This window comes from Phycodurus eques, chromosome 17 (assembly GCF_024500275.1).
Source record: "Phycodurus eques isolate BA_2022a chromosome 17, UOR_Pequ_1.1, whole genome shotgun sequence".
Taxonomy (NCBI): Eukaryota; Metazoa; Chordata; class Actinopteri; order Syngnathiformes; family Syngnathidae; genus Phycodurus; species Phycodurus eques.
Window position 1 is genome coordinate 19,800,136 of NC_084541.1, and position 25,301 is coordinate 19,825,436.

General features: G+C 41.2%; 2 protein-coding genes across 4 annotated transcripts in view; both read right to left on the reverse strand.

Moving 5' to 3' along the window:
* flrt1a (fibronectin leucine rich transmembrane protein 1a) overlaps positions 1-13,036 on the reverse strand; it is a 54,206-nt gene extending 41,170 nt beyond the window's left edge. For all 3 annotated transcript variants that reach the window (XM_061703127.1, XM_061703125.1, XM_061703124.1), the window contains exon 1: positions 12,906-13,036. The gene's annotated coding sequence lies outside the window, so the exon portion shown is untranslated. The remainder of the gene's footprint in view (positions 1-12,905) is intronic.
* Positions 13,037-14,199: 1,163 nt separating this feature from the next.
* Positions 14,200-25,020, reverse strand: rps6ka4 (ribosomal protein S6 kinase, polypeptide 4). The gene is made up of 18 exons (XM_061701761.1): positions 24,150-25,020; positions 23,664-23,735; positions 22,677-22,744; positions 22,392-22,542; positions 22,127-22,242; positions 21,809-21,916; positions 21,602-21,682; positions 20,636-20,739; positions 19,669-19,819; positions 19,418-19,579; positions 18,920-19,045; positions 18,670-18,803; positions 18,400-18,493; positions 18,024-18,194; positions 17,639-17,830; positions 17,395-17,554; positions 16,271-16,434; positions 14,200-16,189 (listed from the first exon to the last, which is right to left on the reverse strand). The coding sequence occupies exons 1-18, from the start codon at positions 24,235-24,237 to the stop codon at positions 15,977-15,979; spliced, it is 2,355 nt and encodes a 784-aa protein (XP_061557745.1). The 5' UTR covers positions 24,238-25,020; the 3' UTR covers positions 14,200-15,976.
* Between the last annotated feature and the right edge of the window lie 281 nt (positions 25,021-25,301).

Here is a 25,301-nt window from a genome sequence, read left to right on the forward strand (position 1 = left end):
CTGGGATGATCGTGTTCAAAGTCACCTTTCCCCCCTAATCTGGAGGAGGGCTCAGCATGCAGGACCCGGAAAAGGAGCGAGTGTAATATCTGACCGCCTAGGTGACATGTAGTTCATTATTCTCTCCCCCACTGTCACCATTTTCCGTCTTTGCCGCTTTCCCCCGCTTATCTCCCCTCCCTCCACGCCGTCTCAGTGGGAGTAGGAGTGTAATTATGCAGTCAGGCAGTGTTACAGTGTTTACAGACGCAGAAGTGCCTTAATTTATTCCAACTGTTAGCAGTAATTCCCCGCTTTAATTTATAGCTCGTCCTCCCGTTGGGAAAATGAGAGAAGCAGATAGCGGGAGCAAGGGGTGAAGCGTATGGAAGTTATTTACAGAACATAGTTCAAAGAGTCACTGAAAATGAGTTCAAGAATGCAACATGAACAAATATATGTCTTCAATGGCGTTGTTGCCCTTCAAAGTAATTGGGATGCTAAAGTCCTTTGCCAAAACTGATGTCTTTCGATGACATTAATGACGGAGGCTTTCAACCGTGCCTGCAGAATCACAGCCAAGAAATGACAGTTTGTCATTACTGTCAGCTAATTAACACTTTTTGAACCACCGCTCAGGAAATAATTCACCGACTAATATGATGATGGTATACATTTATTGCAGTGTTTTCTTAAACTTTAAAGTCCCTTCTAAAACGGTGCACGCTGGCAAGAGAACTGGCATCAATAACCTCCATAGAGCCAATTCACAACCACTACAATAGTTCTTATTGACATTTTAGAAAGCACACGGAGGGGAGACACAATACCTTAATGAGCGGGCTAAAACACTTGTGTCAAGATAGCCAAGAAAAACAACCCACTGAGCTTCGGGCTGGCAAGCCGGGCCTTCACACAGCATCAAAGTACATGATTGCCATTTGGAAAAAGGAACACAGCAGACAATTTCATATCCAATTGGAAAAGTGACTTAAAAAAAAAAATTAAATCAATAAAAAGTCAGATTGAGCCGGTGCAAAAATGTGGGGTTTAAACCAAGCAAATATCATCACCTCCACTCTCCTAATTGTCATCATCAAGCATAAAACTAAAAACATCCTATAGTAATGAGCTTTACAACCTGTGACCTCCAACATTACAACAGACTTGCGGAGCTATACCTTCGGTTGAAGTTGCAATAGTCAAAAGCCTCAAAGGCCTTACAATCGATTCTGCCAGTAGCGACAAAGACGACACAAGGTAGTGTCTTAGAGTATTGCGATTTTCAGTTTTGATACTGCATCGTTACAGCCCGAAAGGAAAGAGATTAATTAACCGCGAGATAGTGTGGGAACACAACAATATATTTGCCTTCTCCTCAGACTCTAGCCTTACAATGTGCTGATTTTGCACAATAGTAACCATCTTAAAACTATCATTAAAGCTAGCTTCTACGATCTTCCTTACCGCCGTTACATTCTTTGATACTGCGGCATGCCTTTTTCTTCCTTTGATGAAATCCATGAGGTTTACGTTCTCCTGGAGTGTCATAACCTTCATCTAGTGCTGAGGCGCTTTGCCAGAAGGCTCAGAAGGAGCGGGGCGTTTGGGCGGCATCTGAAGGCATTACCGAAAGAGCTGAAAAATACATTCCAGTGAAGAATTTAAATTACGTTCGCTGGAACAATTCTCAAGTGGTTGAGTTCGTAAATCTGCGAGGGGCACGTTATTAAAAAGCTAACGAACGGGTTGGACTGAGAAAACCTTTTCCCAAATGGTGCTTTAGCAATTAGCATTTGGTGGTAGCGCAAAAGACAATTTCCAAGGATACACTGACACTAATTACATTGCTTGATAATCAGCATACACACAATTAGCTTTCTGATGGAGACAGTGGCGCTGATAGCTGTGTTGACCCTGAACGTTAATGAACAGGTATGATGAGTTGACATCATGTTGAGCAGTCACAAAAACAAAGTTGCTTTGTGCCTCACAAATAATTTGTTGCTTCGGTTGAGGCTCTTACATTTCAGTTGCTCAGCTGATGAGGAAGCACCTTATAGTTGGTATCCTGAATTAAATCAACAGTTTGTAATAATATTACCTTTAAAAATAGGTGTAAAATAACCGCTAGCTTGGAATAAGGAGAATGGTGTTGTCTGTCATTGTCAACACCACCAACTGCTTTAGGGGGCTATAATATTGGTGGACCCGCATGGACAACTTGTTTGTGGCACGAGCACTTATGCTAAAGTTATTTTCGTTGTTAGCATTGTTCATGCAAACTTCGCCACACACTTCGCCGTCATTGGTGTTCATTTTAAGACATAGTGTGAACATATTGTAAAGTTTGGCGAGCATTTAGCATGCACATTGCATTTACTGGCTTGGCTCGGTAAGCTTTTGGGTGAATATTTGCCATTTTTACATAACAGCCAGAGTCCAGTGTGCGCTTGGTGATGTGTGCCACATGGACGGACTTGCACACTAAGAGCTCTATTTTTTTAAACAGCGAATCTGCGGCCGGGGGCAAATGCAGGCTGATTCTTATTTTCGTACAATTGCAAGGCTCGCTGCACGTGTTTGGCAATTTGGCAAAGCGGTCTGCAGCAATCAGGGTGTGCCAGCGCAGCGAAGGTGTGCCCTTGGAGATGCGCCTGGCGGAGTGACAATAAAGTGGCAGAAAGTCTGTCTAAATGTATGCCTGCTCAGACCACGTCTAAGTCGTGGCACAAGCTCGACCGCTGGACAAGCCAACAGTCAACATGGTGGTAGTGTGATGGTCTGTGGCTGCTTTGAATCTTCAGGACCTGGCCAACTTGCTGTCATTAAATGGAACCATGAATTTTGCTCTTTACCAGGAAATCTTGAGGGAGAATGTTCGGCCATCACTTTATAAACGCAAGCTGAAGTGTACTTGGGTTTTGCAGCAGGAATCAATTATCCGACGCACACCAGCAAGTCAACTTCTGAATGGCTTAAATAAAACTAAATAAAGGTCTTGGAGTGGCCTAGTCTAAGTCCAGACCAGAATCCGATTGAAATGCTGTGGCCTGACCTTAAAAAGGCCGTTCATGCTGGAAAACTCTCCACGGTTGCTGAATTAAAACAATTCTGCGAGGAAGAGTGGGCCACATCTCCACACAGATGTACCGTAAAAGTCTTATTGCCAGTTATAGGAAACAGGCTGCTGCAGGTGGCCAACCAATTCTTAGGTTTAGGGGGCCATTGCTTCTTCACAGAGGGCCAGGTAGATTTGAAGAGAGAATCCCCCCCCCTTAATAATAAAATCATTTAAAACTGCTATGTTTAGTTGAGTTATCTTTGGGTGTTATTTATAGTTGTTCGATGGTCTTAAACATTGAAGTGGGAAAGCTATGGGGGGAAAACAACAACTTTTTCACGGCACTGTATTTATCTTGTGATAGATTTGAAAAATGCTGTTTTGCTAGAAGAATAAGGAACAACTCCGGTGCTAGATGTGTGAACATGTGCGAGGCAATTAAATGGAAATTCCTCAGTTCCAGTTATTACCAGTACATATTTTTTTTCAGTCACGCTCTGTTTTTGTGGTTGTGATTTGTATAAAAATAAACCTAGTTGATCCCCATTTTGCATCAAGATGTTGGTCCTATAAGAAACATTTGTATGTGGGGCTCAGGAGATGATTTTTATTGAGTATGGCGATGATGGGATCCATATGCTATTGACAATCAGCAGATATGAAAGGGATTAGAAAGATAAAAATCTCACCTGGTGCTAAAATGCAATAGACATACACAATGCATTTTGTATAAGCCTGTTTTTCCAAGCAAAATGCTTGCTGCTGCGAGAATGAGATGGCATAAAATAACTTTCATGCGATACAGAAAATCGAACAAGACAAACTGCAGCTGATTCTTATTCATTCCAGCGCAGCGTCATTGCCTTATTGAACTCAAAATGTTTTGCCCATCCGGGTCATGTGAGTCACCTCCGAGAGGGTGTCAAATAACAACATTAAATGTTATGATGATGAGCCGCCACTGGGCAGAGGGGTGAAGAGTTGTACGGTGCATGAATAACGAAGATGCTGAGTGGTTTTCGGATTCAATTGTTGGTCTTGAAGTCCAAGAAAATATGAATAATTAATTACGATACGTTTCACAAAAAACAACCGCAGCATAATCACTGTACAGTATACTTTAAAGCTAATACATTTTTTGTTATATTGAGTAGAAAAAGGTTTGGACAATTTCACAGTTCTGTAATTTCTCAAGGACTTGGTTATGTAACGATTTAGCTTGCAGTGTGTGACCTCATTTTTAAAAAAATGTTTTTAATTACATTTCAAATTCAGTTTCCCTGTCATACCGCTGGCCTCTCTACATATGCATTATTCCAGTAGTGCAGGGATCACTTGAGTTCATCAGAAATGTACAAAGACGTCCATCACATTAGCACACACATTTTTGAATTTGTGCAGGACCGTCATGGAGGTGAGAAAAGAGTTACAATCGTCATTTTCAACTTCTCTCCCTGTTGCCTATTCATGGCATCAACAAAGCGTTTAACCCAACCACAAAGGGTAGTGGTCCCTTACAGCGCGATAACATTCATCGGATTCATTCACACTACATTGAGCAGAGTGGGATCACTCAACTACAGCCACAGCAGCTGTCAGATTCCACTGGAACGGCCTGCTATTGCCAATAGGTTATGCTCAGCACATTTTGTTTGTCCTTGTGGGTCGTTTGATCACATTTGTAAAATGTGATGCATGCCTTTGAATTGTGCTACGAAAACAGAGAACAATGGAAGCTTCAGATACACACTTAGGCTGTATTATCAAGCACTTGAATTGTAAACCAATGGAGGATCTGTATGAAAAAAAAAAAATTACATCTTTACAAAGATAATTACACATTTAAATTGAACCTGCCAGCAATGTATTCATTTAACACTACTGTATGTTTATTGTTTTTCGCTCACTATCACTGTAGTAGAACGGCACAGCATCATACTGAAAGCTGTTCCTCGTATTTCCATGGAACGGTAAAAATACGACGAGTATATTGCAGTGCATACAACCAAAATATGATGAGTATGTTGCAGTGCACAACCTTATTGCTAAAGGTGCATTACTGACACACACTCACTATCATTGGATATCAACACAAGGACCGTCCAATGGAATTTATTGTCCTCCATGCGCTGTCACACTGCAAACACGTATCAACACTGCAAGGCAATAGAAACGCATTTCAATGAGTCGAGTATCTCCGCTACCTGAACACAAGTGTTCCCACTCTGGATTGTGGGATGTATCAAAAGGTATTTTTTTTCTTCCAACAGATGTGTAGATGATCTTGGAATAATATGGTGACGATGTGTTCTACTGCAGCAAATATCCCAAGCCTGCTCTGTTTTTCCCAAACAAATAGATTAATATTGCCGTGGTATTTATACCATTTGCAAAAACCTGCATTGACAAGTGTTTTAATGAAATGAAATGATTCAGCCCCCTTTGAAAACCAAAATCCCGTGCTTGCGTGTTTTTTTCCAAACTACTCTAGTTTCCTCCCACATTTTGAAAATACAATCATCCTCAAAAACATTGGCACCCGTTTTTAGCCATGACTCTATTGTCTATTATATATACTATTTGTCCCTTCTTTCATTATTATGACATTTAGCGAATAGAAGTCATTTTGGTCATCCAAATTTAGCTAAAACAGCAAACGCTTAGTCTGATTTTATGTGAGACAGTCAGGGAAAAAATGTGTTATGTTTTCTTTTTTTCTTTTTCAGTCATGGCTAAAAATGTTTTGGAGCACGACTGTATGCATGTTGCGTTAACTGAAGACTAAAATGTCCACAAGGTGAGAATGTGAGTATGAACAGGTTTTTTTGGGGGGGTCTAAATGTGCCTCGTGATTGACTGGCGACAAGTTAAGTGAGCTGTAATTCTTTATGATGGAGGAATGTCAGATACCTTTTGTCAAGACACCTGGGAATTGTACGGAAATGCAAACAGCTTTCCTTTTTTGCTTCTACTGTAAGGCATTTTAAGCCAGAATCCTGACAATCAGAAAAATGCACAATGCCAACAGCACACTGCCTTAATTGAGAGGGAGAGTTATTCGAAGTATTCCCGTAAGCCTCATCCCCCCCCCCCCCCCCCCCCACCACAACTGCTTAAGACGTGTTCATCAAAGAATCCTTTTTCATGATTCCAATTAAGGGTGTGATTTTCTACATCACTGAGCTGCCTTTCTTGGTCTCGCGACATACGGCACAGTAATATTATCGAGGCGGTGCCGAGATTCAAAATGAGCACATATTGCGTGTGCAGGACTGCAACGTTTCTTTTGCTCCTCGTAAGATCACCCGCCGTGTCCTCACAGAGAGCGGTTGCATCACGGCCGGCCAAAACAAAGAACCGAATGCACCGGCACCATCAAACTCACATTTCTCTTGCTTAATGGCAAAAGCTTTGAGAAGAACGGACAAGGAAAATGATTTGTGGGGGTTTCAAAAGGTTGTTTGTATTGTTAGTTGCTTCCCTGCCAGGTTCAAAGTTATGTCTCCATGACTCAGAAACTCCTGAACATGACTAAGAATTGCCTTTTACTGTACTATAGCTGCATGGCGGGTGGCTAGCTGCCACGTCTGCCTCACGGTTCCGAGGTTCGAGGGAAATTTATGGTGATTGTGTCCCATGTGTGTGTATAAAAAGTCTGCGCCCAGTCCTTTGTCAGATCGTCTTGTCTCCTGACACGTCCTGAACCGGCCGTTGGAGTAAAACTGATTTCTGTTTGCAGGAGTCCGTGCTATTGTTTCTAGTTCCTCCTGAGTTTGTTTTTTGCCTCCAGTTTTACTGAGAACTTTTGTTGTTACTTTTTGTGCTCCTAGTTTTTACAGCTTTCCTGTGATTTTGTTTTGTTTTGTTACTGCAGACTGATTGCTGCGTTGCCGAGAATTTTAGTTTGCACTTTAGATTATCAATGTCGAGCATTCAACAAATCTATTGTTTTTTTTTTCAACTTGAGAATCGCGCTTTTGGGTCTTTATTATTTTTTTGCCTTATTGTCAGTCAAGTGCTATAGAAAATGACCGACAGTAAATACATAGTGTCCAGACGCAACATTAGGCACATGAGCAATATATAAAATTATGCGATTACAAAGCTAAAAATTGTCATTTTTTGGGGGGGGGATTGATATGGTCACAGGGGTATTCATTTGTTGATTTAGTCAGCTGCACAAAAGGGGCAAAAAATAACAACACCTCTCAGTAATATGCACTCCAGCTATTCAAGCACAATAATGGTTATCTTGTCAAATGAACATCTCCGACGGTGTTATGCAAATGCTTAGCTTTACTTTATTGCTACTGTGTATTGAAGCGTTTCATTTACATAAGATTTTGTTGTTTTACTTTTTGGGACATGAGGAAAGTATTTGATGATGTATATGAGACTCAAATAACAGAAACTACAATATCTTCAACTCAACACTGAATACATTTCTATACTTTTTATACAGAGTCTCGAGAGTTCAGTTTTCGCTTTTAATATAACAAAGTGTTGCTTTGCTATGGATGCTTGTATCATCCTGCGCATTTTAGGAATAGTTACTTTGACACAAGAGTGTAAAACTATTTGTGTGCAAAAAAAAAAAAAAAACAGAACATGAAAATAACAGTGAAGCAATACACAGAGTGACTAAATTAATAATGAAGCGACCACAGCAAACATTTCTTGCCTCAGTGTAAACGATTCGCCTCTCCAGCCTTGGTGCCTTTCCTTACTTCGCATATGCACACATGCACATTAACATATTCACACATACTTAAGCACAATCCTCCTCCAGTATGTGAAGCATCTAATTAGAATGCATCGCAGTTTTGCACGAGGGCAAGAATGCATTTCAGGTCTCCTTCAGCCCGCTGCCGTCTTCACGGCACATATGCGGCGAGGCCTGAGCGATCGCTGCCGGCGCTGCGATAGCCGCTGTATACGTTAGCGTCAGCTAAAAGAGCAGTTTAGAGACTCTTAATAAGAGCAGTGCACGACTCCACAATAGAGTTATTGTGTTTTGCCTGAAACGCCGGTCGTGTGTGGCGAGCGTCAGTCTTGCGTGTGCCTGTAAATGCACTCATGCATTTCGAGGGCTTGACCCAGATCACAGAGAGACATAATAACGCATGACAGGTTGTCCTTTTGAAAGCCCTCGGTCCTAAAAGGCAGGCAGACTGGCCCTTCCCCGCCTTCGTGGCCAATAAATACCCTGATGCGTCAAGGAGGAAAGCCAGTACGCCAACATTGCCTGTTAAATTCCATTTTGTGCCTCTTGGAATCCAAAACAAATGCACTGTGTGCTGACTAACTGCTCATCCCAACATTCATTAAAGCTCCCTTGGTGAGTAAGCTATTCAAAACACAAAAGAGAGTGTTTTTAGGGTTTCATTTTCCTGCAACTTGAAAAGACAAACTTAATTCAAAGTTAACTGCTCGCGACTACTAAATTCCTATCGTACGAAGTCATTAGGAGACTTTGAATTTAAAACGTTAGGCACGGGCATTTAACGAAAATGCCTTTAACCAACAGTCGATTGTGGGAGTCATTGAGATGTTTCAACTATTAATGTGATGTTGTTCTTTTGACGCTCGTTAGACTATCATGTGGTTGAGGTTGAATCAACAATGCCTCTGCTGGTTGCAGCCAAGTACTGCACTTCATTTTGCCTCAATTGACTTGACAAGTCCACACAAACAACAAACTTCTTCATGATCCACTAATCGATTATTATGCCCATCGCGACTACAAATGAGTATCATATTCACTTCAGCCCCAATAGCATATTTCAGAATCGGCGTTCTAAATATAACCCTTCTCTTGATGTCAAATTAAACATAGTTTGTATGCCATGTGCAAGCTACCTTAAATTAAATGTACTCATTATACATTTGGAAACGTGTCTGCATCTATTTAAAGATGCATCCGAGCAGCTAATCTCAAAGACTTTAGCGGCACTCCTTGGGAAACCGAGATCATGTTTTATTCACAGTATGTCATGTTGTGACACAGCACACGGTTTCCACAAATTCCACTGCTTGGAGTTTTTCCCAAGCTAATGGGCCTGAAGTCATCCTCAGGTGAAAGGACACACGAGCCACGTGGAGTGGAAGTGACAGGACAACCGAGATAGAGCGTTGCATGTTTCATACATTCATGACGTGATCTCAGGATTTTTCTCCCAGTGAAATGGTGGCAACAATATTCCTGCAGGCCATCGACCGCTCGGGATGAACAGTGGTAATGATATGATTGGGCAAATTATTCAAAAGTATCTCGATACATCGTCCATAATTTATGTTTTGAGCATGAAGAGATGATGTGTTGCTGATAGTTGGTGCATGTACCGCCTGTGCTAATGCATGTTGGCGTCCACTGTTACGGAATAATCTATGCTGCATGATGGTTAGTATTCATCTCTCTCCACGATCTGGTCTGTTAAACGTTCTCGCAGCTTCCTGAAGCATTTAACCTTGTCAGAGATGCGCTAGATCTATTAAGATTTCTTGAAAGGGTTGAGAGTTACGGGTTCATTTAGAATGACTCCCATTTTTAATAAACTGCTCACAGCCCTGCGAGATCCGATAGCAAGGATGTGCACCTAACAGTGCCAGAGAGCGATGTCTTATAATTTTTAGTAGAAAAACCAAAGAAATCTTCCCCCCCTCCTTTTCCATGTGATGTGCTTGTTGCTACTCTACTGGGAGAGCTTTTCTTTTTAAAAGGCAGTCTCGTAATTCTTTCCAGGTTTATCTCAACGAGGGCCGCAGCACACGGAGGGACGTGACCGAACGCCACTCAAGTGTCGCTCAATTAGTTTTCATGAGGGGCCGACGGGAGAAATTCCAAATTTGAATCGAAGGTGAACAGTGTCGCAGTGAATCAAAAAATGCCGTTTCATCACATGATATTTCACAACAAAAACGATGTCAGAAATGTCTCTTTGGGATTTCCGAGGTCAACATGATTCAAAGGGAAAGCAGCTTGGTCGGGTACCACAGGAGTAACTTTTTGGAAAGATCTATTCACACGGGTCGGCTGCTGCGAAATAAAACTTGCCTGTGTAAAATGCCACTAAGTCGGAGGAGGAAAAAGGTTGGAGTCAATGATGAACGGAGTCATAAGCACACAGCGCTTGTCTTCGCACGCAAGGTTTCCATCCACCGACGCCCTCAGCAAGTCATGCAATGAAAGCGCCGTCTTTACCCTGCGACCGTGCCACCCGTACAGACGGATAGCCTAAAAAACACTGATGGGGGAATTGAACCTCGGTCCCCTCTGACATACTAATTAATGGCAACTTTCATTATTGTCGGCCATCACGGGATGAATGCCTTTGTTACATTGGGTTTCAAAAGTTGAGGGCGGTTGGGCGCCACAATCATTAGTCAATTCTATTTAGAAATTACCATATGGAATCACTGGAAGAATTACTGTCAAAATGGATGTAAAATACATAAAACACATGTTGGGGATAATAAGTAAGGGTCAAACAAGAAGGAAAGTAAGAAGATGGAAGAAAGCGAGGCAGAGAAGAAGAAAATATTACATAGTATTTTGGGGAAATCATTAACACTCCAATGATTTTAAATAATAATGTAACAAACATAAATCTGATTCCTTGGATCGTCAACCAGGCTAAAAAAAAAATAAAAGAAAATTGTCCAGTAAGCCATAAATGTTCATGAATGGATGAAGAAAAAAAAAATACTGCATCTCAACTAATCCACAAAAAGAAAATAGCATGAAAGTTAGATCTCATGTTTATGTTTCTCTCACTCACTCACTCTGCTCCACGTGGCCTTCAATTGCTCCTCGACTTTTTTTTTTTTTTTTGAGCAAAATTGTGCTTTGCGTCACCTTTTATCACTTGCCGACTTCCCGTTTTGTTTTGTTTGTTTGTTTGTTTGTTTGTTTGTTTGTTTGTTTTGGGGGGCTTACGCCCACACGGAGAAAAGGTTTTCCTACCATTTTAAGCACTTTTATGGCACAAATAAAAAATAAACGATGCAAAAAATAGAGAACAATACCTCTTCACACAGGACCGCTTATGTGGCAAATGCTTGCATGTGTCATACTTAGCTCAAATAATTAAAAGTTGGCTGTCAATAACATTGCCTTGTTAACCAGTTCCATGTAATTAAACGTATATATTTTTTTGTTTAATTATATGATGCTGTGAAACAAAGTTGACAAGAAAGCATAGAGTACATTGCAATAATAGTATCATTATTACCCAAAAATATAGCCACTGTGTTAATATTAAGACAAAGTTGTGAAATACAATTGATTTATACATGTTAATGTTTTGATTCATTTGGGGAAATCACGTGGTTCTGTGACCTCATCGCGAGTTTCATTCCTTTGCACACAAGCTCTGAAAAGGTGCCAGCAAGCAACTTAATGGCATGAAGATCCTGCTGACTTCGTTCTCAAATGATCCATCCGCATCTGTCTTTGTCATGCTCAATATACTACTTTATTATCCACTCAATATATTATTAATTACGTACTGAAAAATTAATTTGATTAAAGGCTGCACGACACGTCATATTATACACTATATCGGTTCCCAGTTGCTCTGTGTGGCTTTTGGGACGTCCGCGCCAAGAAGCCTACTGACCCCCAGTGGAGTGGAGTTTATGGGCCTCGGTACCACGGACAGCGTCAGCGCACGCAAGACTTGAACCGTTTGAGCGTTGAGGGCCGTCAATGAGAAACATTTCACCGTTTAAAATTTCATCAGGCGCACACATCAGTTGGGACACTTTGTGCAGTCAGTAAGCTCACAGAGAATCTTATCAGAGCTCCAGCAGCCACCTTGCAGTTAAGACAAGAAGCCTTTGAATGTTTTTCTTCTGATTTTGAATCGTTTTCAGTGTTGCCGATGAAGGTTTTATGAGGAAAAGTGCTTCTTCATGTGAACACTCATCCTTCAATACGGGCGCTGCTGCTAGTAAGCAAGCGAACAGCGGCCTTTGCTGCCTGCGTAATCCGCACAAGATGTTGTTCACCTCTGAGGCGCAGCGAAGAATCCACTGGCAAGCCGACAATCGGCGTGCACGCTGCAAAGCATGCCAATCAATTTCACTGGCTTGTTTTACAATGTCACATTTTGTGTACCTGCTGATACTTGCAGGTCCAACCAAAGAGAATGACAGGGATACGTGTGTAGTATACAACCATGGCCAAAATAAAAAACAGGGGCCGTACAGACAAAGATAACATTTACCTCACAGGGTACCGTGCACACAGACCCCAAGTGGTGCTCAAGCACCTGCCCTTTTACCCTGGGGAAAAAAGGGACCTTATTGTTGCAGCCGATTACCCTCTCTGTCAGTGTCATCAATTCCACTCGAAGTGTTTTGATATTTGTGGGGCCTTTATTTGAGTCCTTGGGAGAATTGTACATACACTCCCATTTTAATTTATTTGGTGGCAGGTGTGTGATGACCCCCATTTAACGGGTTTTGACAAGATTTAACTCATTTTTGTAGAGGCCAAACACCTGCCTTTTGAACAGGTGTTTGGCACCTGTTCTTATATCCACTGCAGCTTCCCTGCAAGCCTTTGCTGTCATTTTAACATAAAATTATTAACATACATCCATGTTCTGACTGCCATTTAATATGAAATATTTTTTACAGAAAATTTGATTCATTCATATGAATTCTTCAATCTTTGGAATTATTTTCGTCTCATAATTGGAAGTGCAACTGACGTCATACATTCAGAAATGCACTGCAAGCAATCAGGACACTCGAGAGTTAATTCGCTGCACGTGATGACGCCCGTTGCGTGCTCGACTGCGCCAGCACATCAAGGAAACAGATAAACGAGTCTCGAAATCTCAAAACAGAGCCTTACCGTTCGAGCTCGTGTGCATGATTCAGTCCTGGACAACGTGTTCACTTGCAAAAGTACATTTACGACGCCTCCTTGGATCATTCTGTACTTGCTAGCGAAGTTTGTTTACTTCCGATTTGCTATCAACATTAGCTGGGTGCGTCGCTTTAATCTTCCGGGCAGGAACGCCGATTTCAAACTGTTTTAACACGGATCCTCTTGTTTATATTAATTGAAATGTATTCACTTTTATTTCCTTAGAGTTGATATAGTTTCACTTTAAACTAAGAGTTAATAGTAATAATTCGTTTTATTATAATTACTGTTTATTGAATGTGAATTTTTAGCCGATTTTCTGGGACGCCCCCCAGAGGCCAAGGCGTCCTTTGCATTCTGTACTCATCTCGACCAATGGGTCAATAGGTCCGTGCGTGCGTGCGTGCGCGACAGAGCGAGAGAGAAAGAGAGTGTGCGTGTTCTAGTGGAATTTTTGTCTGTGTGTGTTTCCCCCCGATGAATCCTTCTCTGACAGTGTCAAGTTAAAACATGCATACTAGAGCCGAGATTTAAACCTCACACCTTAGAACTGTGATGCAATGTCCATTGATGAGCACAATTTGTGCTTAGTTACAAAGGAATGAAAAGAGAATTCACTTATAAGCCAAGTACCTCTTTCGTAGCACTAAGGACTACACGGAAGATGATGATAAGTCACTAAAGAACATTAATGAACCTTTAAGTACAGTAATGAGTTCATCACCATCTGTTCAAATATCACTCGGACCACTTTCTTCCTCAGTGATTCCTCATTAGAATTGAGCCAGCTGCTGAAAGACACAAAAAGAGGAAGAAAAAAAACCCCTCCTTCATTCATAGTTACTGAAATACAATTGTTTTTCCTCCATTCCGACTGATGCTGCAACCTCTACACATGCAGGAAGGCCCGATCCGATATGGACCGTGGACATCTGAGCTGAATCTGCAGAAAATAATCCAATCTGGTCATATAATTACCAACATGTCTTGTAATTATTAATAGCAACAGCGTGTATACATTGAAGTAAAAAACATTGATTGTTCCATTATCGCTTATGTTATGGAGGGGTACCTACGGATTTGATTTGCTATTGAACGCCTCCCACCGTTGTTACGTGTAATTTTAAGGCAGTTCCTTCAAACCGGAAAGGGAAAGAACCATCCGATAAGAGGTCAAAGCTGTCAAGTTAAATTGTGTGTATTGCACTCGTAGTAAACTACCAATCCAATGCTTACCCGAAGGTTCATTTAAAACAGTTAACACAGAATGAAGCATCTATTCAAAATTATGGTAATATTTATTTTGCAGCAAAACAAATGGTCTTGGTGCAAAAAAGAAAAAAAGAAGAAGAAAATACCAGTTACATCAATGACATTGTCGTACAAGTCATGTTTTTAAAAAAGGTGGAACAGGACACCGAACAACCTTTACTCCAAAACGGTCCACACCAGTCAGCACAGTTTAAGTGAAATGCTCATAAACAAAACAACCTGTTTCAAAGGCAGCAAACAACTTAAGGGACAAAATCATACAATAATGCTTCATTTGGTACACGGATGACAATACAAGTGAGCTCACAATGCCGTACATGTTCTCACACCCAGCAATCGACATTCACAGTACACAAAAGCCTATTTAACTGCACCCATTACCACAGCATTAAAGACAATTACACTTAATAAATAGCAGTGAAAGCACCTTTAAAGCTGAAATGGATTTTATTGATAAAAATGACTGTGCAATATGTAAAAAAGAAAAACATAAAAAAACACACAAAGGACACAAATATACCATTAAAACAGTTTCAATTACTACATCCCTAATTTGTCTTTGTAAATCAAATTATATACAGCAGAGCTCATAGGGTGGCCCCCAGAGATCGAAATTAAAGTCATAATTAAGTGTCTCATCATTATCATTTCAAAAAATGCGATCATTTAAAATCAGGGCTGTAAAAACATTCCAGGTAAAGAAGTCCACCCTGTAACTAGCTGGACTGAGCCTGCTCTTCTCGGGCAGGACAATAGCAGTAACACACACTTTTAAAAAAGAAATAAAAAAACATTTTGATCAAGCCATATTTAAAGATAACAGATATGCACGCTTGAAATTGACCGGTACATAATGCAAAGAATTTACAGCAAGTCAAATCACCACTGCCGTCATTTCTGCTACCAGGGGACACCGCTGGGATATTTGTGGCTGCTGCCAACACTGAAAGTCAAACTCTTCATTCCAATACACTCGAAAACAGTGGCTAGTAATGTCAAATATTGGCGCTGCAATTACTTCACAAAGAATTACTTCCTCTCTGTAAGCACACAGCTCATCTTCAAATTAACTCTCTCGCTTTTTTATTTTATTTTTTTAGTGTGACTTGTCCTATATGCAACCTCAAAGGTTCAAAAACTCCGTTTTGATCAATTACATTCTCAGTCAAAACTGCAAACTACTATTGACCAGCCTGATGGGGGGGGAGCACACTTGTAAAAGCAGTAGCCAAATGTTTGCACTCAGAAAGCTGTAAAACAAACAAACAAACCAAAAAAAAAAACCCTGACACAATGGAACTATTAAATATGTAAATAACTGCTAATACCATAATTTGATCTGCCATGCGCAAACGTGTGTACTCACTCGGCTCAATTCTGACTGATTTGTATTTGCTGTGTATATGGCTTCAGCTCATAAATGGCTCGTTTTTCCCTTTAACCCTACAAAGCCAGGCACTGTTTTTCCCACAGCGAAAATACAGTACGTACATTTGAAAACTGATTTTAGTGTGTGAAGTTACTGGCAAATGGTGAGAAAGTACAAAGCACGTACTGTATATTTAATACATTTCCTAGAGGCCACATACTGTATTTCTGTGGATCTTAAATAACACCTCAACTACAGCTTGCTTTATGTGGCATGATGATCAAGGTTTTCTCCTCAGTCACATTGTAATAAAGGGGAATGCAACTTTATGTTGAAAACCAACACTTGGTTTCATCTGTACATTTTTTTTTACTTGTCTGAGCATACTATTCTTGTTGTGTTTGCTCAACTAAGGCTAACTCTGCTTTGGGCTCACACTTTGCTTTGGCTGCGCTTTCGATGCTTTTGCAGAGGCAGAGGAGGAAGTGGAAGAGGAGGAGGATGAAGAGGACGAACTCCATCGGGTCTCTACGCCTGTACTCGTCATTTTCAGTTTCCGCCGTTTTGCAAGGGGGGCATTGTCGACGCTTTTTAGAAAGAAGCCCTCTCTCTTACCACGGTTGAAAGCCTAGCCACGGGAGAAAATAACAAAAAGTGTAATAACACTAACCTCACATTCAGACATTTGCTTAACCGCGCAGTTTGTTACCTTGTAAGTGGCGTTGACGAAGGTGCGCACAGTGGGCCCACTGGACTCAAGCACATCGGGAGTGCACAAAGGTGTAGTGGACATGGATGCTGCGCCCTGCAGCCAGCTGTTCTCTTTCAGATCGGAGAGCTTGAGTCGCCTCTCGGGATCCACCGTCAACAGTCCTTCAATCATAAGAGATTTGAAGGGTTGAGGTAATCACTAAGGACGGCCGCTCACATTGGTTTTTTCCCCGACTGCGACAGGAACTCTCGACTCTGAATTAACAGCACAGGTTTTCTGTCGTGGGGAAACTATAGAAGGCCCGTGTTGACATGAAAGGAAAATGGAAACTTCAAACACAAGGAATACAACTTCCTCGTGAAAAAAAACAGAACGAGTAAATAGGAAGTGGGAAAAGAAAGGTTCCAATTGTGAGGCTCTGAACTAAACTCACTCACTCAATTTCACAACCGAACGAAGAAAAACAACTTGTGGATTCTTGCTGAGAAATGAGCATGTCAACATTTGAAATCACCCTTGTGCCTCAGTGTTTCAAATAACTTTAGCTTTGGTTGTCACGTAATTGTTAGTAATAAAATGTGCCACAAAATGTGGAACAAACCCCACCTTTTTTTTTTTTTTTTTCTACCGCCTCATTCCAATTATATTCAGATTCTGGGTTCCTATCTTTTCTTTTAGACCACATGTTCCAGCTGTTGTCAATTTTAGGTCAAAATACATGTTGATAAACTTGTCGAACTGGGTGGGTCCATTCTAGTTAAAAATGGTCCCGTACCAATCGGCCAATCTTCTTGTCAAAATCTTCTTTTGAGTTGTAGAAAAGCTCATTTAGCCAGTAACCTAAATGGGTTTAATTGTGAATTGATTTTGCATTAGTTGGTTCAAGACATATGACGACATAACCACGTGAATACAATTGTTCATTTGCTCAAATTACAAACGACTGAGAATGTTCTTAATTACAATTTCAGATCTACAACCATCAGCAGTAACACCACTTAAAAAACTGTGATGAAGGAAGGAAGAGGGGGGGGGAAAGCAAATCTAATGGCAAATTCAAATTTCACATTTCAGGCTCCTATAGGGAAGAGTGGCACAATTACCAGAATCTGATTTCATACCTTTAACAAGTTCTTTTGCGTCTTCTGACACACCCTTCCATGGCTCGCCATCCAAGGAGAAATCTCCTTCTTTAATCTTGTGCATGATATCGGCAGCATAAGACGACGTCATCCCCGCCTGCTCGCTCTGGAACGGCACCTGGCCTGACAGCATGGTGTACTGATAACACGCACACAGATGGAGATCAGGGCCTCGCCTCATCCAACAGGTGTCTTAGAATCAGCAAGTTTGAGGTTATACTACCAGGATGACCCCGAGACTCCAGAGGTCACAGGCTTTGTCATATCCTGCACTCTCAAAAAGTTCGGGTGCAGCGTACTGCAGAGTGAAGCACGGCGTTTGCAGCGGGGCGCTGCCTGCGGGACACAAACGGGCGAATCCAAAATCGATGACTTTGAGAACAGAGTCCTCGCTCTCATCTGTAAACAGCACATTCTGAAAGGGAAACACATAAGCATTGTTTTGAAAATCCTTTGCGGTCCATTTCATCAAAACGTTGACTTTCATTTGCGGAAATACCCTGCATTGTATCTTAATTTGATGCGATGAAAGAATTGTCGTTGTAATGGTTTTGCAGATACTGCAAGAAATCCATTAGGTACAAATCGTTTGGTTTCCAATGGCCCACCTCTGGTTTCAGGTCTCTGTGCACAACACCGGCCTCGTGCATGAAACTGACAGCCGAGACCAGGCTCTGCAGCAGCTGGCTGGCTTCCGCTTCGCCAAATAGTTTCTTCTTCGTGATCCTTTCAAGCAGCTCGCCACCACGCAGAAGCTCCATAACTAAGTAGGTGTGATACTGACAGAAGAGATGTGCAGTTTTGATATACAGTACTGCAACAATTCTCTTCATTATAGCGTAAAATTACGACCCTAATAAGCCGAACGGTTCAGTTCAGCTGCAAGAACAATTGCACATTGTACAATACTGAACTGAACGGTTCAGCTTAGTGCAAATGGGGCAGACAAATATTGGTCATTGCAGATTTGCTTTGCCCTTTTACCTGATCAGTATAGACATCATGCAGTTTAACAATGTTTGGGTGAGCCTCACATTGCCTCAAAGCAGCAATCTCCCTCTGGGTGTTGACCTCCATTCTAAGAAAGACACAACATTTGCATCATTTACTAAAACTCATTTATGAAACGCAACAAACTCTCATAGAAATACGCATATTGGAGTTCTTGTAGAATCAATCATACCATCACACAGGATCAATACCAAAACAAAAATACCGTATTGCAATAAAAGTTGTTGGCGGGCTCGAGCTCACCTGCGGCTGACGATCTTGACTGCGTACTCGAGGCCGCTTTGCTTGTGTGTGCATTGCCTGCACACAGAAAAACTGCCCTCACCTAAGGGTGGCCCCTGGAGACACAGCTCATAGTTCAGGAAAAACTGTGATTCCTACAACAACAACAAAAAGAAAGAAATAATAGTGTCACATATATGATACAGTAAGTATACAATATTATACATGACTTTGATACAGACGACTCCTCAAATGTTTTTAAGTTCCATACCGCTAGCATTGCACTGCGTTGAACAGAGGCCGAACCGGGTCGGTCGGCAGGAACCTGGGATGCCAAAAAGTCTCCCATGACAGCATTTTTATTGAAGAGGATTGAAGGCGCAATGAAGGAGTAGCCCTGGGATGATACGAGAGATATTGGGTAACACGACATGTTAGCCAACTTTAAACAGCATGACGTGGTACAGAAAAAAAGCATTAAGCATTAGTGTTCATCTGATAAGACACTACACCACGCACAAAAAGTAGTTTGGCTCCTTGTTCGAGAACAGCATGTTGCGCAAAAAGCACTGAAACACTTGGACATGTGCATGCAAAATTTACACAAGCTAAGTTCACCTGTAAAGGTTATATTGCATTTTAGGTTCATCCGGAAATTTCACACAAAAGCCGAATCTCCCTAACCTTTCGTGAGGAAGTGTATATTGTCCAATACAGTTATTTTACAAGGCCGTCTATTTAATAACGGACAGCTCAAACAAGGCCTGACCTGGAAGAGGCGGTCGGTGCTTGGGGGTGTGCTCGCTGGAGAGTAGACTGGATCCATCCCAGTGAACTCCTCCGCAAAGTTCCCCACATCCAGTTCACTCTTCAGCTCAGGCTTGAACGGGCTTGCAATCTTTTTCTGGGCAAGATCGTCCCAGTTCAGTCCCTATGAGGAAAACCATATTCCAGGAGTTAGGCACAAAAGAAAAGAAAGGGCGTCATCTGAGGAAACGGAGCTCAATTAAGAGGTAGGACCTTGAAGAAAGCATGGTTCTTGATGTCCGCAGCACCCCGTGGTCCAGAACCGAGCCTCTTGTGAGGATCCTTTACCAACAGCTTCCGGAGCAGGTCCTGAGCAGTGGATCCAATCATAGAGGGGAATGGCGGATCACAGCGGAGAATACGTCTAAGAAAATTGTGACGGAACATATTACAAGTTAAGTAATGTTACATATTAAGTGCATATTACAAGTTCAGTCAAATATGCCGGCAAAGCACTACGTTTGTGGAAACCAGTGTTTCCCAACCTTTATTGAGCTAAGGCATCCGTTTTACGTAAGAAAAATCTCCCGGCTTACCATAAAAAAAAAAATAGTTACAAAAAGTATAAATACTCAAATAACTATGATCTTGTTTCAATTCACTAACAAATGTAGTTCCTCGGTGTGAAATGTGGGCCTGTTTAATTTAACACAAAGCTAATACTCGCAAGGAGCCATGACTTATTCTGTTGTATGAATGGTAACATGTGGATACACAGGTTTATTGTACCTTGTGCAATCTAATAGAAGAGCATTTCATTGTTCTGCTTGTCACTATACGTCACGGGCATTGATAGGTAAACAAAGATAGACCTGTAATTAGTAAATGACTTTATAGTCCACAGTGACTATTCAGTTTTAAAGCTGAGCCTTTACATTGTGTAAGGTACTGTTGTTTTGTATATATTGCTATCCACAGTCGTGGTATTTGATTGACAGTTAACAGTTGAGCAGTGCCTGGTTTCAGCGCACATGCCCGCAACATTTGATAGCAGGGACAATAGCTTGATTTTTCACCAAGCCTCATTTTATATACTTGGTGATGTTTTTTTTTAATCCTTCAAATTTTGCAGGGTTGTTTACAATATTCTTCTTTCGCTGCGGTGTGTCAAGTTTACGAGACACGTTTGGTTTTTGCTATATATGGCCTTTAAAAGTGGCTCGGTTTATGGAGAACTCACTTCGACACCTCACTCTGGGAGTTCCTCTCTCCCTCCAAAGTGAATGGAGATGCTCCTGTCAGCAGCTCGAACATCAGGATTCCAAGGCTCCACCAATCTACTGACTGCCAACATCGCATAAAAGGTCAAAACAACAATTTATACAGATGTCAACGTCTATTGAAAAAAATAATTTTACATATGAACTTCAGAGTCTGAAACCTATGACAGATGTATGAATTTATAATGCGCAATATATTTAAGATGATACAGAAAAATCCAACCATCCGTTTTTTTCTCAGGTTTGTCCTCATCAGGCTCACGACTGGCCGCCAGCCAATCGCGGGCACATACACCGGTACATCTCAATGAATTGGAATAGTGCCAAAAGCTTAATTTAGTTAGGGAAAATCCATAGGAAAGCGATGCACGACACACACTCAGAGTGAAATATTTCATAATTTTCATTTTAATATGTATGACTTTGATGATGATAGCTTACAGCAAATGAAAACCCCAAATTCATTATCTCTAGAAGCTACAATATTACATAACAATCAATCAAGAAACAATGAAAAGGATTTTTAATATACAAAACTAGGCAGGAATCTTCCATCTGAAAAGTATTTTCCCCAAGTGTTTAATGAATCTATAGAACTTATAAATACTGAAATTCATGGATTTTTCTACCGTATTCAAATTTTTGGAGAGGTACCTGTCAACAAACAGTCATTCCCTCACATTTACACCTGTGGACAAGTTAGAGTCTCCCATGAATTTAACGTGCATGTTTTTGGGTTGTAGGAGGAAGCCAGAGTACCTGGAGAAAAAACAAGTCAACACCGGGAGAACATGCAAACTCCACACCGGAAGGCCGAGCTGATAAATACTGACGCTGAAACAGCTAAAGGTCAAATTTGGGTAGAATTGCAATGTGTACAACAAACTACTACTGTTTGATGGTTTGATTTACTCGTGTAAATCTACCTTGCCGTGGCCTGTTTTCCCCCGGATGATTTCAGGCGCCATGTACTCAATGGTACCACAGAAAGAGTAGGTTCTTTCCTTCTGTAAGAGAAGGGAATGAAACAAGAAACTGTTTAAACACATTTATGGAAGACAAATATGACGGCAATCAATGGCAATTTGCAACACCAACGCCCATGTCATCCACATTGTGTTACTGTACAATACCTCTTCTTGTACAAATTCTTTGCTGAGTCCGAAATCTGTCAATACCACATGACCTTCGCTGTCCAGAAGAATATTTTCCAATTTAATGTCACGGTACACAATTCCAAGCTGGACAAATAGAACATGTCAAATCCATCGATGGTTATAACAGTAAGTGAGCAAAACATATTGTATTTATTAAATTACCAATAGAAAATACAAATGATTCCAAAAAAAAAGAAACTACTTTCATTGAGCTTAATATGGTTACGGCAGAAAAAGTGCGCAGCTCCAGGCAAATCTAGTACCTGAAAGTGTAAGGAAAAAAGTAACACAAACCTTGTGCAGATGCTCCAAAGCAAGAATTATTTCACCAATATAAATGCGCACCGCCCCTTCAGAAAAGTGATCTTGTTGATACAAATGAGTGAACATCTCCCCTCCGCTCACATAGTCTAAACACACACACACACACACACTGATCAAAATGATGTCAAGATAATCAAACAAGTTCAAAGGAGGACCATAAAGAGGGAAAAAAACACAAAAAACAATCAGCAACTACTGAAAAGACATCATATTTGGTTGAGTGACCCCCACTGACCCAAGATGAGGTGCAACTTGCTCTGAGTCTGAAAGGCATAATGAAGTGTGACCAAGAAGGGCGACTGGCGGATGTGCTCCAGCACCTGCCTCTCAGTGCGAGTATGCTCCGTGGTCTTAGCCTTTTGAACGATAGCCGCTTTCTTTAGCACCTGTGGGGTTGTCGTCATACAATGATACACAATTACAATTTGTGTATAAGTCCTGACATCTTTTTATACCCACTGCATTTTCTCTTTCAAGTCACAGCGAGTGGGAGGCCAAACACCAGGACTTTGAGGCTTACCTTCATTGCATAGAGTTGGCCTGCATCGTGGTCGCTGTTCTTCCTCACTAAAAACACTTTTCCATATGCTAGAAATAAACACAAATTTCAAAACAATCTGTTACTTCAAATACGATCGATCCAACAATCGAACACCAGAAGATTGTACTTAATTGGGTGAGGGGTCATGATTTAAAAAAAAAAAAAAAAAAAAAAAAAGAGTTCTTACACATTATTGTTGTCCTCGATTACGTGGTTTCTTTGCAAGTCACATCATTTTCATAATTTTATGTTCACGTTCCATATCCAAATAGGTTTGAACACAGGCAAAGCTCAATGCAAACAGAATTCAATTTTGCGATTTTCAGGGACATGTTAATACAGTGTGGTCTCAACTTGTTTTTGTCTATGACTGAAAATGGGCCACATAACATGGAGCCCAAAATATTGTACAAAAATATAAACCCAACAACCTCCCATTTTTTCATGAGCTGAATTTAAAGCTCTAAGACTTTTTCTTCATCCACAAAAAGTCTATTTCTCTCCAATATTGTAAAAAAAATAAAAATAACAATCTTTCGATCTGTGGTGTTCGTGAGCACTTCTTTGCTGAGCAAAAACAAGTGTTGAGTATATATTTTGTGTACTATCTGTATTTATTTCAGACTGTTGACATGTATGCCATGCATCAAAAAAGAACAGAGGGAATAAAATGGGAAAGAGTTTCATTTGTAGCAAACTAAAATGACTAAATTACTATTACTAAATGTGCAGAGACAGCAATAATCTTAACAACGTTAACAACAAAAACATGTTAGCTTTAATATGGACTATATTTTCATCATATTGCATTTAATTCAATAAGGGAAATTCAGATTTGTAATTCCCCCTTCCCCCATTTCTTTCATTTATGGTTTTAAAGACCAAAACATCCCAGGTTATTGAAAATGAAGGATGTATTTGCTGCTCGTGCTATCAATTCAAGTTCTTGACCAGGTTGGCTTTTACCTCCAGTGCCCAGCACTTTGAGGAGCTCAAAGTTTTCCATGCCGACCTTCTCGGTGTGTCCTGTGAGGTTAGCTGGTGGGGGGAAAAAAGGGGAGAAAATATAGTCAGCATTTCCAGTCTATACACCTGATTTTGCAAATGTGCAGGCATGTGTATCGATGCAATCGCAAGTTGTGACAAGAATTTACCGTGTGACTATTGGCAAGTGACATAGAAAACACAAAACTGGTCAAAATAGGAAGAGAATACAAACTAGAAATGCATTGTGGTTTACGATGCTGTTTACGTACAACAAACGTTCTTGTGCGTTCACAAGAGGGTCAGGTTCCAATTCGAAGGTCAGGTCAAATGAAACAAAGAACTGCCTTTTGATTTCAGGTGACTGCACGTAGATGACAAGATGTCACAACAATCTTGCTTTCCGCTATGCTGCCCTTACAACGCAGTGATGGATAAGCTCCAGGCACGATCCAAATATTGACTTACCATTGGTGATCTGATGCTTGACGGTGCAGGCGCGTTCATTTGTTTGTGCATCGGAGTCATCGCTGCTATCAGACGTGTCCCCCGACATAACGCCAACAAGAGGAGTTCCCTATGCGAGCCGTCTGAGATGAAGTGCAAGACGCTTGTTTGAGATTTGCGATATTCCACTCCGCGGAATGATTTATTGTAGCTGCATTGTGGCGAGTGGAAGGATTAGGGAAATGGACGGACAGATGTGCGCAAACGCGTCGCTCTTGTGTTAATCCTAGTGTTTGGCATCCTGATGTTTTTATCGCCAAGAACAAAGCAGCCGTCAAACCGCTCCCATTCGGATGATTGAACTGCGTCGGCCGATAACTTTCTCCGAGAACGACGTGACTGTTTACATCGCTAATAACCTATGTTGTTACACTGAAGTTAGCATTAGTTGCTAAAGAGTTGTCAACGTCTCTTCAATCGCAATCGCTTGAGATTAACCGAATCGTGTCAATACGAGTCCGCAGACATGTTCGGCCGGCTCGCGGTCTTTATCGCGAAGGTGTGACAACTCGCTCCCAGGCGATCAATTGCGGTCATAAGTAATACATTGACAAGCCGAAATCGAGCTAGCAAATGTCTCTTGTTGTCCGTCAAACTTTGTAGCGTTAGCCGAGGCTAGTGTCTTGTTGATAAATAACCTCCTAGAGTCTCAACGAAAAAGGCAAGGCTGGAGGGGGAGTGCCTTTTCTTCTCTGCCTCCGCTACAGCCGCCTTCATGTTTCCTCCATTTGTTGGAAAAATATTATCAACACATCACTTGGATGTTTGGTCAGCTGCTAGCTAAGTGCTACTAGCAGGATGCAGATTTCCACACAACCTGGGCGACGCTCGTCACGTGACTGCTCGAAAAAATATGGGCGGGGCCACGCTGGAAGTGTCAGATCTGTCAGAAATGGGGGGGGATTGCAAAAATCCCCCAAATTTTGAATGTCATGAAAATCATTTTTGGTCACTCAATTCAGAAAGTGAAGCCCATATACTATATAGCTTAATCACACACACTGAAATATTTCAAGCCAGGGGCGAGGATCAGAGGTTAAGGGTGCCAAGCTCCGGGCCAGGCAAGTTCAATTTCAGTTTTGTACATTTAACACACTTTCATCCTCACATTTA